The 17021-nt window shown below is 33.0% G+C and overlaps 2 protein-coding genes across 2 annotated transcripts; both read left to right on the top strand.

Annotated features, from left to right (window-relative positions):
• Positions 1 to 1631: 1631 nt before the first annotated feature.
• Positions 1632 to 3767, top strand: LOC130802155 (biogenesis of lysosome-related organelles complex 1 subunit 2). Its single transcript, XM_057666067.1, has 2 exons — positions 1632 to 2001; positions 3121 to 3767. Exons 1-2 carry the CDS (start codon positions 1885 to 1887, stop codon positions 3385 to 3387), a joined length of 384 nt encoding a protein of 127 aa, XP_057522050.1. The 5' UTR covers positions 1632 to 1884; the 3' UTR covers positions 3388 to 3767.
• Positions 3768 to 4874: 1107 nt separating this feature from the next.
• Positions 4875 to 13328, top strand: LOC130802154 (uncharacterized). Its single transcript, XM_057666066.1, has 12 exons — positions 4875 to 5349; positions 5622 to 5707; positions 6476 to 6555; positions 6759 to 6814; positions 7393 to 7441; positions 8257 to 8385; positions 9244 to 9339; positions 9636 to 9749; positions 9886 to 10016; positions 10141 to 10376; positions 10912 to 11748; positions 12724 to 13328. Exons 1-12 carry the CDS (start codon positions 4991 to 4993, stop codon positions 12771 to 12773), a joined length of 2223 nt encoding a protein of 740 aa, XP_057522049.1. The 5' UTR covers positions 4875 to 4990; the 3' UTR covers positions 12774 to 13328.
• Positions 13329 to 17021: the final 3693 nt, after the last annotated feature.

Here is a 17021-nt window from a genome sequence, read left to right as displayed (position 1 = left end):
TCTTGTTGCAGTTTCAGCGATTCTGAAGAAGACGACGTCAAGAAGGTTCTAGAACATTCCAACAATCGTCATACCTTATCTTCCTTGATCAAATCTGAGCTTCCTCATATCAAAGAACTTTGCGCTACTATTTTCTCTGCAAAAAATGGAAAAAATCACCGTTCTAACTCGGTCGAGTTCAAGTACGACCCGCTGAGTTATGCTCTTAATTTCGAAGACGATGACTCGCATCTCGATGAATATCCTCTTCGGAATTTTTCTTCAAGGCTCCCTACTTCGCCTAAAAAGGAGATGAAAAACATCGTCGTTTCATCTCGGAGTTGAGCATTGGTATTGAATATAATATTTGGTTTATATATTTGATTTTTTGCGGATACAGAGATTTTAGAGTTTATCTGGTTCCATGATTAATTACTACTAATCAAATTAGATTAGTACGTATTAGAATTAAAAAATTAAGATGATAGATTTGTAAATGATACTAGCTGTACCGAATACTGATGTGTATATAATATATATTGTGATTTGAATGATTATTGAGGACGATTGCTTGTACGGATAGTTAGTTAGAATGGACTGAACTGCAATGAAGAAGTGAATAGATTAAAGCATCACGTGAGTGTCACATGCGGGTTAATGGTTAAAGTTAGCGGTCAAAGGCCACAAACCGTTATAAGGTAGTGTTTTGCAAACAATTGTATTATATAAGGTAGTTTTTTGCAAAAATTTTTACATAAGGTAGTTTTTACAAAATGGGGTATATATTAGATAGTTTTTTATAATTTTGCCTTAATTAAATGATATTTTTAAACATATCTAAAGGAAAAAACTGACTTTTAATTCTTTGTTGCGATTTTGTATCAATATTATTATATCATAATTAATTCTATGTATAACATGCTATAATATGTATACACCAATTTGTCGGTCTAAATTTATGTTTGAAATTTTCAAATCAAATTAAGATAAATTGGTTAAATTTTTTTCCTCTATAAAAACTATTTTAGAAAATAAATTTTAGTGAGGACTTAAGAGGGTATTATTTTCTTTATTAATTCTACTTAGACCTATTAGTCTTTTGGTTCACAATAAGCTTTGAAGACTCCAACGCAAAATTAAAATAGCTTAGTAATATGATCATCATTTTGGGAAATATTTTTAAGTGAGCACCATAGTAGGAATTTTTTTTATGTTTCAACTCCATGTAGGCAAATCATTCTCTCTGATCTGATTAGCTCATTTTGATCTTTTAGTTTAATTAAGTTTTAATGGTTTAAACTTGAAAGATTGAGAGAGATCCCTCAGAGAGATGAATATGATGTCTTATGAGGCTGGTTGTTTATATACTTGTTCGGCACAAGGTAAATATAAGGATAGACTGATACTTGTAATTAAGCAACTAAATATGGTAATTTTTATTTGTTTAGTATAATATAAGTAACAAGCTTGTTACACAAATTAGTCTATTTATAATGAAAGCAAACTGTTAATAAACAATGTATTTTTATTGCAGTTCATCAATATCTACAAACAATAATAGGTGTAAACAAAAATATAAAAAACAAAATAATTACTAAATTGATAATATAACTACATACATGATAAATATAATAACTTTTAAGCATCATTTACATCGTTGTGTGCAAATCGAGCTCATTCAAATCAAGCTTTTAACTTAATCTAAAATCTAAAATTTAGGGATCGAAAATTGATCCATACGAAAATTTTTAAAGTCACATTGTTAAGAGTTTTGACAAGCTCATACAATCTTATTCTTAAATTTTAAATTTCGACTTGCCATAACTTTCCATCTACCACACACACTCCAGTCTCCTCCCATTCTGTATCAGAAAACTCCAATCACAAAGCTCAAATTCACAAAAAATGTCGGAAAAAGAGGTCAGCAATGAACAACAGCAACACCATCAATCTGACGAACTTGCCGATGCTCTTGACGATCTCTTCAATGGAGTTTCCACCATGATCAAGTCTGAGCTTCAGGTTGATGTTTCTGCTCTTTTTTTTTCCAATTAACGTCATATGATCATTGTAGAATGAATTTGAAGTAATTAATCGATTTTTCAGGTTTTTAATTTTGTTTTTTCTGATCTAGGGTTTATCAAATTGTTGTAGTTTAATTTGCCTAGTCTAAGTAATTTTCAAGTTTATGGATTGATATTGTTAGCATTGTTGATGATCGTATGATTTTTTTTGTTTAAAGTTCGAGGTTTGAATTGATTTGAGTAATTTCTGGATTTATTCCTTGATCAGTTGGAGTTTGAACGCGCTAATTATAGACTAAGTTGTGTTGAATTATTTGAATAAAATAATTGATATGAGCTAGACATTGCTGGATCCAAGGAGAAATAACGAAAGATTTGGCAAAAATCAGCTGAAGAGAACACACCCTGGATCAATGGATTGTAATATTTGTTTTCGTGGATTAGAAAAAACTAACAGCTTAAAGGTGCAAGTTTTAGGAGTATACTATTGATTAGTTGAGAATGTGTCAGGTCAGAGATGAAGTATAAAATTTGCGCCTTCGTCTTGGCTAGTGTATACCCTTTAGATTTGGTTGTTACTTGTTACAATATGAGTTCAGTTTACTCTAATATACCACAACGTTTCACTGTCCTGATGCTTTGCCGGGTAATAGGATTGGTTGTATGCAACCTTACCTTTGCAATAGAAAATAATTCTGTGTCAATTGACCTTTTTTTGCAAAAAAAAAAAAGCTCATATGATTCGGTAATTCATTTTGCTCTAGTCTCTTATAATCCAAACCAAAAAAGGCAATGGGACTTTTACAGAGGGATTTTGCGTACTTGGAAATGGATGACCAAGTTCGAGAGAGTATTAATAAATTTTAAACACTAGGCCATGATCAAATCTTGTAAATCTTGACGACAAAATTTTGATCTTAAATCGTACTGAGTAGTGTCGTCTAAGAATTATTTAGTTAGAGAAGTTTTCTTTTTGAAATCCAAAATTAGAAGTGGTGGTGAGAATGTAGTGTTTAGTTAATAAGAGGAGGATAATTTTTGGTCAGAATAGTAAAGTACTTTCTTTTTTGCGTATGGTGCCAAACCTAACAGTTGAAAAATGGTTGAAATGCTGCAGGGCACAAACAACCTACTTGAACTTTTGGAGAAAATGAATCTCAGGGTGGCAGAAGAGTACAGTAGTTATGGTGACGTTGCTTCTGGTTTGAGGGTATTTGTGGAGCAGTTAAAGCGCAAGAGTGGTAGCTTTGAAGAGTACACTCAACAGATTGATGCTATAGATCAACAGGTGACAGAATTCGAAGCTGTAATTTCGATGCTTGATAAATATGTTTCTATGTTGGAAAAGAAAGTGCAATCTGCCTATCAGATTCCTCCGGCATAATTGTTGTACCAACATTTTTGACATCAGTTTGCCGGATCTTGTAAAAATGTTTGGAGTCAGATGTTATCACCAAAGTTTTCAAGTTTTGCTATCAAAATGGTATTGTAGTAGTTTTATGTTGGATGATGCTATTCCACCTGCCTCAGTTTTGTTTTAGGATACTCTATATGGGAATGGATCATATGGAATTGAATGTATTGTATGTAGTGTGAATAAGAATGCGAACGATCCTGTAGTTCCCTCAACATTGTAGTATGGCTCTCCTCTTCTAGCTTTCTCAATTCATACAATTTGCAAAACAACCATAAATGGGTATAAAAGGTACTTCAAATCAGTAACTAAAGAAGCACTTAGGCTACACGTTATGCATATATTAGTTGTATGTGAAATAATTTGCAAAACAACCATAAATGGATATAAGTATAAAACTCTACGTAAAACATTTGTAGATGTAGGGTTGTTGAAAGGGATGCTAACTCTTGGGGGAGATCAAAAATATTCATGAATGAAAGGTTTATGAAAAGTACTATAGAAGTTCAATGAAAGAAATAAAAGGAGAAATGTAATTATATAATCATACAAGATTAGCTATATCATAATTTGTTTTGATTAAGATTTAATGCTTAAATTTATTTGATTTCATTGTTTTGTTTATATTTTTTAAATAAGTAATCAATTTAAAAAAATCAACATTATTATCCGCTTGCCGGCTATACTCCATATCGTAATTAAATATTGAGTTGAACCAATTTGATTCGTAATTTAAGTCGTTTAAATAACTTGACACGGTGATTATCTCCAAAATATAATTGCCCAAATGTGTTTATGTATGTGAATATCATTGGAATTATCTTCATTTTCAAGATTAAAGTTTTGAAATTATTGATGTTCAACTGATTTTAACACTCACGTCCAATCAGACCATCGATGATTACCCATTGAGGGTATAGATTGGCCCCTCAGACTAACATAAGTCCTTTCAACGCATTTTGGCTTTACTTGTGTGCATTAAAAAAATCTTTTCAAGAGGTCACTTGTCCTTGAATTGCTTCCACCAAGCAAGTTTAACTTGTTGATATGGATTGTCGATCAACCATTTTTAAAGCTCAACTCAATGTATCACACTCAACCCCACTTAAGAATGCAACATCCTCTGTTGGAGTTTTTCAGATACCAGTTATCACTTGTAATACCCCGACTCAATCGAACGTCGATGAAAACCCATATAGGTTGTAGACTGGCCCTACAGACCAACACAAATCCTTTCAACGTATTTTGGGCTTATTCGAGTGTACCCGAGGAAACTTTGCATAAGGTCGCTTATCTTAAGATTGATCTCCACTAAAAACACTAAATGGTAAAGTTATTAGCAATTAACTCATTTAAAAAAAAGGGAAATTTCAAATTTTATTGATAAAAATAGTATACTAGTTTATCAATCAGTTTTAAAACAATATTAATTATTTAATTAGTGTAAAATAAAAAGAAATTACTACCGACTTACCGTTAAGGCGTTAACAACATAAAAGAAACCCTTGAATTTCAGTACAGTCCAAATTGTTGTTTCAATTCAATTCCATTTTCTATCCCCGGAAATTCATCAATGGCAACAACCTCCACCACCACCACCATGGATCCACCATCGCCGTCACCACCACCAAATGAATCACCTAATTCTTCCGAGGCCGTCGTTTCGATAGCCAGGCCTTCTTCAACAGGGGAATCTAAAGATCAGCCTTCAACGGCGCCGCGTCCGCCTCCGCCAAACCCTAGTTACTCCATTGCGGAACTTCCTCCACCTTCGTCCAAAGATAACAAGAAGCTCAATCCTCACAAAAATGACAATAAGGAGAAAGTTTCAATTTCAATTCCTTACTCCATTCCTCCATGGAGTACAGCTCCTTCTCTTCCTTTCTTCCTCGAAGTTCTCAAAGATGGCGCAATCATTGATAAGCTTGATTTGTAATCTACTCCCCTTCTCTTTGATTTATTGCTTTTTTTTCCGCTGATGAAGTATCACATAATTTAGTGTTTTCATCATTAGTGTGTCTTGTTATCAATTCGCAAATCAGTACTACCTCTGTTTTTTTATACATGAAGAACAAGATGTAAGACAATATAACTTGATGGATAATGGCTAGTATGCAAGTGTAGCAATTGTAAAAAACCGGAGGTGTATTTGGTGTTAATTTTGTTTTTATGGGTGTTATATTGAATTTAATTTTGTTTGGTAGGACGGAGAAAGGTGCATATATGTTTGGAAGAATAGAAATGTGTGACTTCATTCTTGAACATCCCACTATTTCTCGGTTTCATGCTGGTAAGTAATTTTGGCAGTTTCAATTGTTTTTGGTTTGTGATGTGTTAATTTCATGATTGTCATTTGTGTGTAGTGTAGGATGCTAGGACGCTTTTGGTATGTAATGAAGTATGGCAAATGGATCTCATTTTTTGTAAAACTATGTTCATGAGGAATTTGAGTTTTCAGTGGGTGCATAGTGCATGAGATAAGAGCAGTGTGTCTTGCATAAATGCTAGTAGTGGACGTAGTGAAGTTTGGCGTTTGATTTGTATGAGCTAGTTAAAATAAGATAAAATGGAATTTGTGTTATTTATGTAATTGTTCTTACCAGAGTATGGTGCTGGTGAAGTGAGGCATTTGATTTATAAAGGGAGTTAAAAATGATATGAACCAATTTGCATAAATGGTTTTAGTATTTAATGATGCAACGCTTTGATTTGAGTAGAGGGAGTCAAGCATGATACGAGGATTTTGTGTGGATGCTATTAGTAGTTTATGGTAAACTGACAGGTTTGATTTGGGTAAAACGAGTGAAAATAATTTGAATGAATTTGTGTAAATGCTATTAATGACTTTCGTATTTCTGTGGATAGTGTCATTTGATAGAGTTCTCAGGAACTTGTATAGTTGTATTGATGGAATTTCTTACTTGTGTTATGGACAACACATTTGTACAGTTATGCAGAATAAAGTTGATGAGTTGATTAATTTTCTGGTCCTGTTTATTCTTTTATATATGATGAATTTCATAACATGTGTTTTCTTCCCTTTTTTTTACTTTGCTAGTTCTTCAGTTTAGGGGAAATGAAACTGCGTATTTGTATGACCTTGGAAGTACTCATGGAACATTTATCAACAAAAAACAGGTATTGATGGCTGTACATTGTTACAGAACCATATTTTGTGTTTCCTTTTATGGGGTTATATTGATTGGGTCACTTGAGTTGAAAGAACGACTTTCTTCTCTCTTTTTTTCTTATACTTACATTTCTTTTGTAAACCTCCACTATATTTGATATTAGCTACACTGAAGAATTTCTATATCTGATTAACACTGTTGTCTTTCTAGGTACCAAAGAAAGATTTTGTAGATTTGCATGTTGGTGACGTCATACGATTTGGCCTGTGAGTATCTTTAGCTTTTGTGAGCATATTGTATTCTGCATGATTTCAAGCTTGCATATTCATCGTTATACACTTGTAATTCTTGTTTGCATTCTCACTTTCATTCAGCACTTTATGTGAAGATGATCTTCACTGTCACAATGAAACTCTAGATTGGATAAACTCCTCCCCCAAAGGAACAACAATGCCAAACACTAATATGGGAAAAAATGTAGACTTCCTGTTGGGGTTACACACTAACCAATTGAATACCACAAGAAAAATGTAGACTTCCTGTTGAGGTTATGTACAAGCTAATTGAATTTTGCAAGAAATGGTAATCTGGATTTGGTTATCCTCCTGACCGTCAATATAAATTAATTATCAAGTCGAGGTTCTCAGGCTGTATTCACTTTTCAGTTATCACGTTTTCTCCTATGATATCTATGAAGCCTAATCATTTTTGACAACATTGCATCTTAGCCTCTTAGGTATAAAATTCATGTGGCATATGCATGTCAGTGCATCTTAAATTTGCTATTATGTGAATGTGTGACTTTTGAGTTGACTGACAGTTTTTTTGTTTCTTTTGCTCACAGTTCTTCTCGATTATATATATTCCAAGGTCCAGAAGAGTTAAGGCCCCCGGTAAGGCTATCATCTCTCTTGGTTATGGTTCTCCAAATAGTGATATTAATATAGTGTGTTTGTCCTTTCATTTGATTGACCTTTCGTTTGGTAGCCTGTCTTTGTTGTTGGATGTATTAATCAACCTACTAACTGAAGGTAACGGGCTATTTTACAGTTGTCCACCTTGCTAGTAGCATAGTCATAGTGTGGCAAATGGAGGTTGATGGTGGTGATTCTAGTTAGTTTTCTAGTTCTGGCTCGTCAATTTTATGTTATTTTGATAATACATTGGAATTCAATTGACGATATTCAATCATCATATAATTCTTTCTTGTTCTACATGTCATTCATCAAAGGAGGATAATGTAATCTAAATCTGCTTTTATTATACAACTCTACAGCTTTTGTGTCCTTTACGTAATGACACGTATGATGTATCAAGCTTTTTTCTATGAACTACGATGTGACTTTCTTTCACTCGCTATCATGAATTATTGATTTCAAATTAGGAATTATGTTTTCTTTTTTTGATAAAGCCATGGCTTCTTAGTATGAACAATTTGCCTATAACTAGGCTGGTAATGGTTCATCATATGCATATTTACTTGAGTGTTACTTTTTTCTCTAAAACAATATGGGATCATGGATGGATGTGCAAATTCGTGGTCATAATTACACACACCATTGTGCTATTACATGAGCTATGTTCACTAGTTGATGTTCCTCCATTTCCTTATATCCTTTCACCGATTAATTATTTTGATTTTACCAAGGTACATTTCACACTCTACTCATTCTTTCCATGCTTTATTGTTTCCTTGTCCTGTCTATAGGAAGCTGACTTGGCTAGCGTCAGATATGCTAAAGATAGGGAAGCTTCCCTTCGCAGGGCAAAGGAAGAAGCAACTCTTGCCGAAGGAATCTCTTGGGGAATGGGAGAGGATGCTGTTGAAGAAATTGAGGTATGTAAAAGTTCTTCTACAATAGTAGTCTAGATTTATTGTTCTTAGATTTATGAACATGGACTACAAATAACCCCCTATTGCTTGCTGCTTATTTGGAGGAGAGCTGGTTCGGTTTTCCTCCACTCAAGTAAGGGCCATTGGTGGTGATTTTAGTGCTTATCTAAAACATAATTGACGACAGCCTACAATTGCCTTGGTCAAGTGGATTTTAGAGAAAGCTAAATTAATAAGGCCCTTTCATCTTTGAAAACAATTGGAACTCTTACAGCAATGGAGTCCAGCTTACAACAGTTTAATCAACCATTCTGCAACTTCTTGCACACTAAAGGCCTCTAAGAAATAAATATAAAAGTGGTAGTATGTAATATGTGTGTAGATTGATTATTTGAAGGTTCAACATATGAGCTGGAATAAATTGATTGGAGGCACTTATGTATCATGGTCTTCGTTCCTTTATTTCTAGACGCCCAAAAGGATATTGGTGGCAGTCAAGGGACTAACCTTTGGATTGTTACTTTCTTTATGTGTGCCAAACAGTATTTTAGAAATAAACATCAGATATGTCAACTAGAATACTTCTCAATCGAAGTCAAATTGCTACATTTACCTCTTCAACGTGAGCTTTCTATAAAGAGATCTTAACTGAGACGGAGTATGTAAGATTAGTAAAAGAGGGTTGAGAGACAGTTATAGAAGCATGCTGACCCTTGTATTTCATGTTGTTAATTCGATTTTCCTTTTTGATTTTAGATGATTTTCATTAGCTGACCTCTATTGTTGGGGTTAAGGCCTTGGCATTGTTGTATGTTGTTGACTTTCACCCTCATACTTCATGGTATTTCTGCAACTTTGAAGGATGATCTTGATGAGATAACATGGCAAAACTACAAAGGAGAACTCACAGAAAAGCAGAAAAAAACTCGGGAGAAAGTACTGAAAAGAATGGAGAAGGTAATTTGTCTTTTTCTTTAAGTTCATATTGGGTGGCATCACTCCTTTGTTTCTTGGACTTTCATGCTGGCAGTTTCTATAATCAATCTTGGCTTAATGTGGCTCTTAATGGGGACTGTAGGATAAATACTGTTAGCTTGTGCTGTATAAATTAATACCAGAAATTTGTTTCTCAAACGTTGGTGAATCTTGTTTTGTTGCTTTGATTCCCACTCCATTAACACAGGTTCAATGACATGAGAGAAAGAACGAGTGGTATCCCTGTTGTTTTGATCATTTTACTCGGTTCTTTGCAGATTGCGCATATGAAAAAAGAGATGGCTGCAATTCGTGCTAAAGACATATCCCAAGGAGGATTGACTCAGGGACAACAAACTCAGATTGCTCGGAATGAGATGAGGATATCACAGGTTTGAGGAGCTTTGCTGTTATTTTTGTGCTTCAGATCTTCCAAACCCTTGTCTTGTGAAATGAAAAACAGTTATTGTCCAACTATGCGATCTTATTTTCCTTTTAATTTAGGCTCACTCATTCTGATTTTCCTAGATATTGGAGGAGCTTGAGAGTTTGGAAGAGACTTTAAATGATGGTATCCGAGAAAGTTGCGGTGCACGCTCTGGGAAATCTATGCGTGGTAAGCAAAAGGGATTGGCTGAAGATGAGGATGAGTATATGAGGTACTTTTGTTATTGAGATGGTTTTAGTCAACTTTTCTGGCCATGATTGAGATTGGATTTTTAAATTCGCTTTCTGTAGATACAAAACTGTGCTTTCTGATGTTTTGCTATTTAATGTGTGTAGTGATGATGATGAATTTTATGACCGGACGAAACAGAAATCTGCTAACAAATCAGCTGATACACAATCTATTGAGACAGCCGATTCTCTTCTGGATAAGAAGGAGGTATTGCTGAATGAAATGGAGGAGAAAAAAAGATTGATTCTGGAAGAGAAGAGCAAGACATCAGAGCCTAAGGTTGAAGAAGATTCTGGAGATGCACTGGATGCCTTTATGTCTGGTCTCTCATCTCAGCTCGGTAAGCTTGCATTTTTATGTCTTGCTTGGGAATATGTGAACTGATTAAGTTGATTTCTCTAAATTCTATTGTTAAGTGAAAAAATGAGATTTATTGCTTGCATATGGATCTTTTTCAACCCATGAGGGTAAGGTGGAAGAACTAGCTGAAAATAGAAAAAATTTCTATTAACACTTTTCGAAAAGAAGCTGGATCTGAGAATTGAAATTAGAAGTAATTGCACCTTGTGGACCATGACATGCTTATGTGGTACTACATATTACTTACTGGTAACAATTTAGAAAAATGCAGCAGGAAGATTTTACCCAGGATTATTATTATAGGCAACACCTTTTAATCGGAATGACATTACATTTTGGTAAAATAAACTTGGGAGATGGTACTTCTCTTTTAATCTGAAATTTTTTGAGAGTGGGTACTATATACTAATAGTAGTCTTGATTTTATTAGGTTCATGGAAGACAGTTGATTCACTTTGTTCTTGTAGTTACAGCTGTTTTCTTCTGGCTTTGCTGATGGATGTTTGTATGCTTAGTTCTTGATAGGACTGTGCAACTTGAGAAGGACCTATCTTCCCTCCAAACAGAATTGGATAGGATAGTTTACCTGCTGAAGATTGCTGACCCTACTGGAGAAACTGCAAAGAAACGAGCAGCAACGCCCAAGGAGCACAAGTCCAAGGAATCTGCATCTTCACGGTCTGCTGTTAAGAAATCTGAGAAATCCAAAATTGAACTGAAAAAAGTTAATCAACTTGAAAATGCTATCAGTGTTTCTTCTTCAAAACAAGCAACTCCAGATGTGACTGTAGAAGCTAGTGAAGCATCAAATACCAGTGAGAATGTAGCTGATCCAGCAGAACAAAAACCAACAGGTTACAAAATTACAAAGCCTCAGTGGCTTGGCGCAGTAGAGGACAGAGAAAGAAACGAGATCCAACTAGAGAAACGACCTGAAACTGACGATGGTGATGAATTTATAGATTATAAAGAGAGGGAGAAGATTTTGGAATCAACTGAATCTCAATCAGAAAAGAAGCTGGACTCTGATCTGGAAAGTGCAGCCCCTGGTCTTATATTACGGAAAAGGAAGCCTGCTGAAACAGCTGAAGATGGTGAGGATCTGAAGTCTAAATTGTCAGAATCTGTAGGAGCTAACATGGCTGTGGAAGATACTGTTGCACTCTTGTTGAAACACAAACGAGGAATCTATGCTGGTGAGGAAGAATCAGATATTCTAAGCCATGATAAAAGAGATCAGAAGCAATCTGGGAAAGATACAAAAAAGCCTAGAAGAGTGCTTGGCCCTGAAAAACCTGCTTTCTTGGAGCAGCTTCCTGAGTTGGACTATGAAACGTGGGTGCCTCCAGAAGGTAAGTTCATTCCGTATTTGTATGTATGTGACTTCCTTTTACAAAACGTCTGTTTGTGTGTTTTACACTGACAAGAGGTGGAATCTGACACTTCAATTTGACCTTGGCGCCTTATTTAGCTGAATAACGTTATTGTTTTGTAAAACTATATAGATAAAAAGGGAAGTTGAGTGATTCATCATGAAGAGTTGTAAACTCAATTAGCAAACAAATAAAATTAAAGTGTGCATATTTCCTTCGTTCTTTAAGATATGCAACTTTGAGGGAGGCTCAAAAAATAAGGAGATAGAAACAGAAAAAGGGGGCGTATGTGTTGTGAGTTGAAGAGTTTATTCAAACAAAGATTTACTTCTCCCGATATTTTTGATGATCGCATGATAACAAAGAACACATCTATTAAACTCATGTTGAAAAAAATTATCACCATCCCCATCCATGCTTTTAAATTTTTTTGAGATGAAGAGGTGAAAAAGTTATGAATTGTATTTTTTAATATTGGTTTTTCTAAGACATTCCATGAAGATATCAATAAATTTACTTGACGTGTTAATTGAGGGATGATCAAATCAAGGGTTGAGTAAATCAGGGGATGATATTTGCCTCAGAAACTTTCCCATGATTTCTTTTAATCATGGATGGGGTTGCTCCAAGGGCAAAAAAGAAAATGTTGCAAGTAATTAAATTGACAACTTCTATCAAGGGAAGCGTGTATGTGAAAGAAACAGAAGTATGTATGTCTAATAAGAGAAGACATGCAAGCATTAATATTAGGTCCATGTTGCATGAACAGTGTGTCCTAACTTAGTCCAACTCTAAGACTGATCTGCATGACCATTCTCTTAAACCTAGGCACGTCTGACCTTTGTATACTTATCCATATCCATTTGAACAACATAGTTGTTCCACTATAATCACATTTCTGTTGGTGTTCATTTTGTGCTGATTCGCTGACACGGCTCCAAATCTTGTTTACAGGACAATCAGGCGATGGTCGTACATCACTGAATGATCGTCTTGGTTACTGATGGAAACTATACATTATAGTCTCCATTTCATGCACTACAGTTCCGAGGCTAGACTAGGGTTCCTCAACCAGATAATCGACCCTGCTATCATCTTTTACAGTTGGCTATTACCACAATTTCCCTTTATAACTGCACCAGCTCTGTAGCAATGAATCATTAAAGCTTAATAGATGTTTTGAAGGTGCGTTTATCACAAAATTGTGAATCGTGATGTCGGAATCTCCTTGTTATCCTGCTAGAAAGGCCAGCAATCATGAAATGTCGAAGGTTCTTAATACAAGCCGAGCGCTTCAGTAGGTTCATGTATCTCCCAATTTTGGTGCTGTGAAAGAAATATGACGAATTTAAGCTTGGATTGTACAGACTATAATTAACACTTAACAGAATGATCTTCTGTATTATCTCAAAAAAAAAAAAAAAGAAAAAAAAACGATCTTCTGTAAGCACAGGTTAAATATAAATATATATTTTCCATTAGAATTATTGTAGTATTCTTTGTATTTTTTTGTTACTCTATGCCCATTTTTTTCAATCTATTTCTCGTACTAATTAGTACTGTAAATTCATTTGTTTTTTTTCTTGATTCTTGTTATTTGATTTTGTTGGACTTGGAGTATTTAGAGTTGGTAGGGAAAAGAAAATATAAGAAAAAAATTTTATTTGCATTATGCTCAACTTGATTGAGAGTTTTGAGACTTGATAGGATTAGAGGCACACTCATGAGTTCCGTCATACTACATCCCTCTGAAATACTCATTATTTACTAATACTATTTATTTTAAATTTATTTTATATATTGTGATTGATATACGTAAAAATAAAATGTATTGTATAATGAAACAGAATAAGTATATTGAAGTGATATATAATAAAAACCAAATAATTACAAAATATAGTCTTTAAGTTCTAATTCAAAAACTGGAGAAAACATCAACCAAAACTTGTCAAACAAGTACTTCCATATGGATTTTGTGAGATTATCTTTTAATTTAACGAAGTATTAGTTCGAAGTTGAATAATTTCCTCTTAACTAATTTGTTGTACTCTTCATTTCAATAATTCTCATATACATTTAGTTTTGTTTGACAAGCACTTTCTATGTTATTTTTTGTATTCGTCACAAATATAAAATATTTAAATCTTAGTGTAAAACTCTAATTATAAATTTTCATTAATATCAATATATATTAAAAAAAAAGTTGTAAGATCTTGATTGATTCGTCTTAATATATGTTTTTCAAATATTAGCTTTTTATAGAGGATGTTTGGTGAAAAAGTGGGCAGAGAGCTTTTTAGCGTATTAGGTGAATTAGCTGATTAGACTAGCAAAATAAGCTAAAAAAAATATTTGGTAATTGAGCTGATTAGAAAAGCTTATTGAAGCAAATCAGCTCATTTGCTACACGCTAGAAAACCCAACGTTTTCAATGTGTGGGTTGATCAACTGGTATCATACTCCCAAGATTACCTTTTTTTGGGAAATTCCATATGGTAGCATCCAATTTTTATGAAATGTCAGTGGTAGCATATTTTAAAGAAAATTCCACATGGTAGCATCCAGTTTATGCACAAACTAATTGCCGTAGCATTTTCCGTTAAGTTCTTGTTAAATTCCGTTTAATTTATCATTTTGTAAGTTTTTTCCACATGGTAACATCTAGTTTTTGTTCAATTCATAATTTTAACTTTAAATTCACCAATTTAATGTTTAAATAATGCCAACAATTTGAATGAAAACAAAATTATTACAACATTTATGGGTATTAATGAATTAAACGGTGAATTAAACATTAAATTGGTGAATTTAAAGTTAAAATTGTAGATTAAACAAAAACTAGATGCTACCATGTGGAAAAAACTTACAAAATGATGAATTAAATGAAATTTAATAAGAACTTAACGGAAAATGCTATGACAATTAGTTTGTGCATAAACTGGATGCTACCATGTAGAATTTTCTTAAAAAAGTGCTACTACTGGCATTTCATGAAAACTAAATGATACCATGTGGAAATTTCTTTTTTACCATTATAGTTAGGACTTTTGGAGTATTATTTTCAATTTCCAGAATACCTTCTTTCTTAAGTTCTCTTCCTTCAATTTTTTTGTCTCCTTAATTATTTGTTATTTAGTTTTGTTGTTATTTATTTTTGGATATGATTTATTTTTTAAAATTATATAATCTTTATTTATTTTCAGCGGGGTCATTCAGTAGATGAATTTAAGGTAAAAAAATTAAAATTAATCTTTTAAGATTACAATTCTTTCTTACTAATTATCATAAATAAACCATGACATAAAGTTTACAAAAAAATATTTACAGATAACTTATTAATAATTGACCAAATTATAGTATAATATAAACAAATAGAAACATAGCAATAAATTATCATGTCTGTATATGTCTTTTTATGTAAATTAATTTTTAAATATCAGCTGAATTTACCAAATACTCATAAATAACCAACTAACAAAATCAGTAAGTCAAATCAGTTCATAAAATAATCTAATCAAATTAGCTCCTCTTATCAACTACCAGCTACCCGTTATCAGCTGTTTGTCAAACACCATTATAATTTTTTGAATTTACAATTAAGATTATTTAACTTATAAGTACATTGAGATTCGCAAAAAAAAAAAAAAAAGTAAATAGAAAGAGCAAACAAACAAAGGGAATTTTACTATAATAAACGGTAATATAAGTGAAAAATAGATAAATCTATTTTTATACTTTCTTCATTCCATATACTAGCTACCACTAGTGGAAAAAATCGTATTTGCTGCTAATCATTTGTTGCGGTTTTTATATATACGCAGCAATAAGTAGGAAAAAGAATTAGAAAAAAAAAATAAACACTTAAATGTTGCGGTTTTGGGCCTTGACCGCAGCAAATACATATGAGCAGCTTCAATTGCTGCGGTTTGTTTGACGCCCGCAGCAAAAAACGTTCTTCAATTGCTCCAGTTCTTGACTACCCGTAGCAAATAACATAATTCTTCACATAATTGCTGTGGTTTTTGCCTTGCCCGCAACAATTGTATTTTCAAAAACGCGCCATATATGTTAATGTTATGTTAAAACATAAAACCCACGAAACTGCTTTCATTATATTGTTGTTTATACGACTGTTGCACTTCTTCACTCAATATTGAAACTGTCGGTTTTCTTGTTCATCATAATTTGTTCGATTACTGTCTTCAATCTTTCTTCTTCATCATCTTTTTGTTCTTGTTCTTCTTTGATCATCATTCTTGCTCTTCTTCTTGCTTTTCTTCATCATCAACTTCTTGAAACTGCGCTGTACACATTGTTGTTGCTCTTCTTAAACCCACGAAAACCCACGAAATTTGGGCTTAGTTCTTGCTCTTCTTCAAGGTATAATTTTTTTAAAGCTTATTAGTTCTCAAACCCAGGCCATTATTATTCAAGCTTCATTAATTGTGTACGTTTAGGGCGCTTGGTTTTTTTATACTAATTTTTTTTTTCATTGTATAGGTTAATAACTGACCCACCAAAACCCACGATAATTCAAGGTATTTTTTTCATTTTGATTTGTAAATTAGGTTTAAATTTGTCATACTTTATGAATGTGTATGTTGTTATTGTTTTTAAGTTTTAAATTTATCATATATATCATGTTTTGTTATATTTTTAAGTAATTTTTTCATTTTATATATGATTGTGTATGTAGTTGTGGTTTTTAAGTTTTAAATTTATCATAATTTTTTTTATAGTTTGTAAGTTAGGTTTAATTAGGTTTGTTTATGGTTAAATGAATGAGTTGTTGATATGAATATTAATTAGTTGTCCAAGTTTATGAATGTAATTTGATTTTTATTGTTTTTATATAAATATTAATTATGGTTACTACAATAAACATCATTTGGACAGTTTAAAAAACATTGTGTTATTATTTGGGTTGATTAGTGTTAAATGAATGATTATTACTTAATTTTGTGGTTAGTTAGAGTTCGTTAAGTATATATGTATAAAAGTTGTGTATTAATTTTGTTTTGAATCAATTAATCACACTAATTAGGATGACAAAAAATCGTTCTTGGATGTATGGAAGCATTGAATCGTCGGAATTTATTGATGGCATATTAGAATTTTGTAGTATTGCGGTTGAACATCAAGTTAGGACAAGGTGAGTTGGTTTTTATTGCCCATGTGTCAGTTGTGGCAATGTATCAAAGGTAGATAGTGTTGATATCCTTAGGAAGCACATACTTCAACGTGGGTTTAGG

Source organism: Amaranthus tricolor, chromosome 16 (genome assembly GCF_026212465.1).
Source record: "Amaranthus tricolor cultivar Red isolate AtriRed21 chromosome 16, ASM2621246v1, whole genome shotgun sequence".
Lineage (NCBI taxonomy): Eukaryota > Viridiplantae > Streptophyta > Magnoliopsida > Caryophyllales > Amaranthaceae > Amaranthus > Amaranthus tricolor.
The sequence above is the reverse complement of the archived record's forward strand: the minus strand, read 5'-3'. Positions and strand labels throughout refer to the sequence as shown.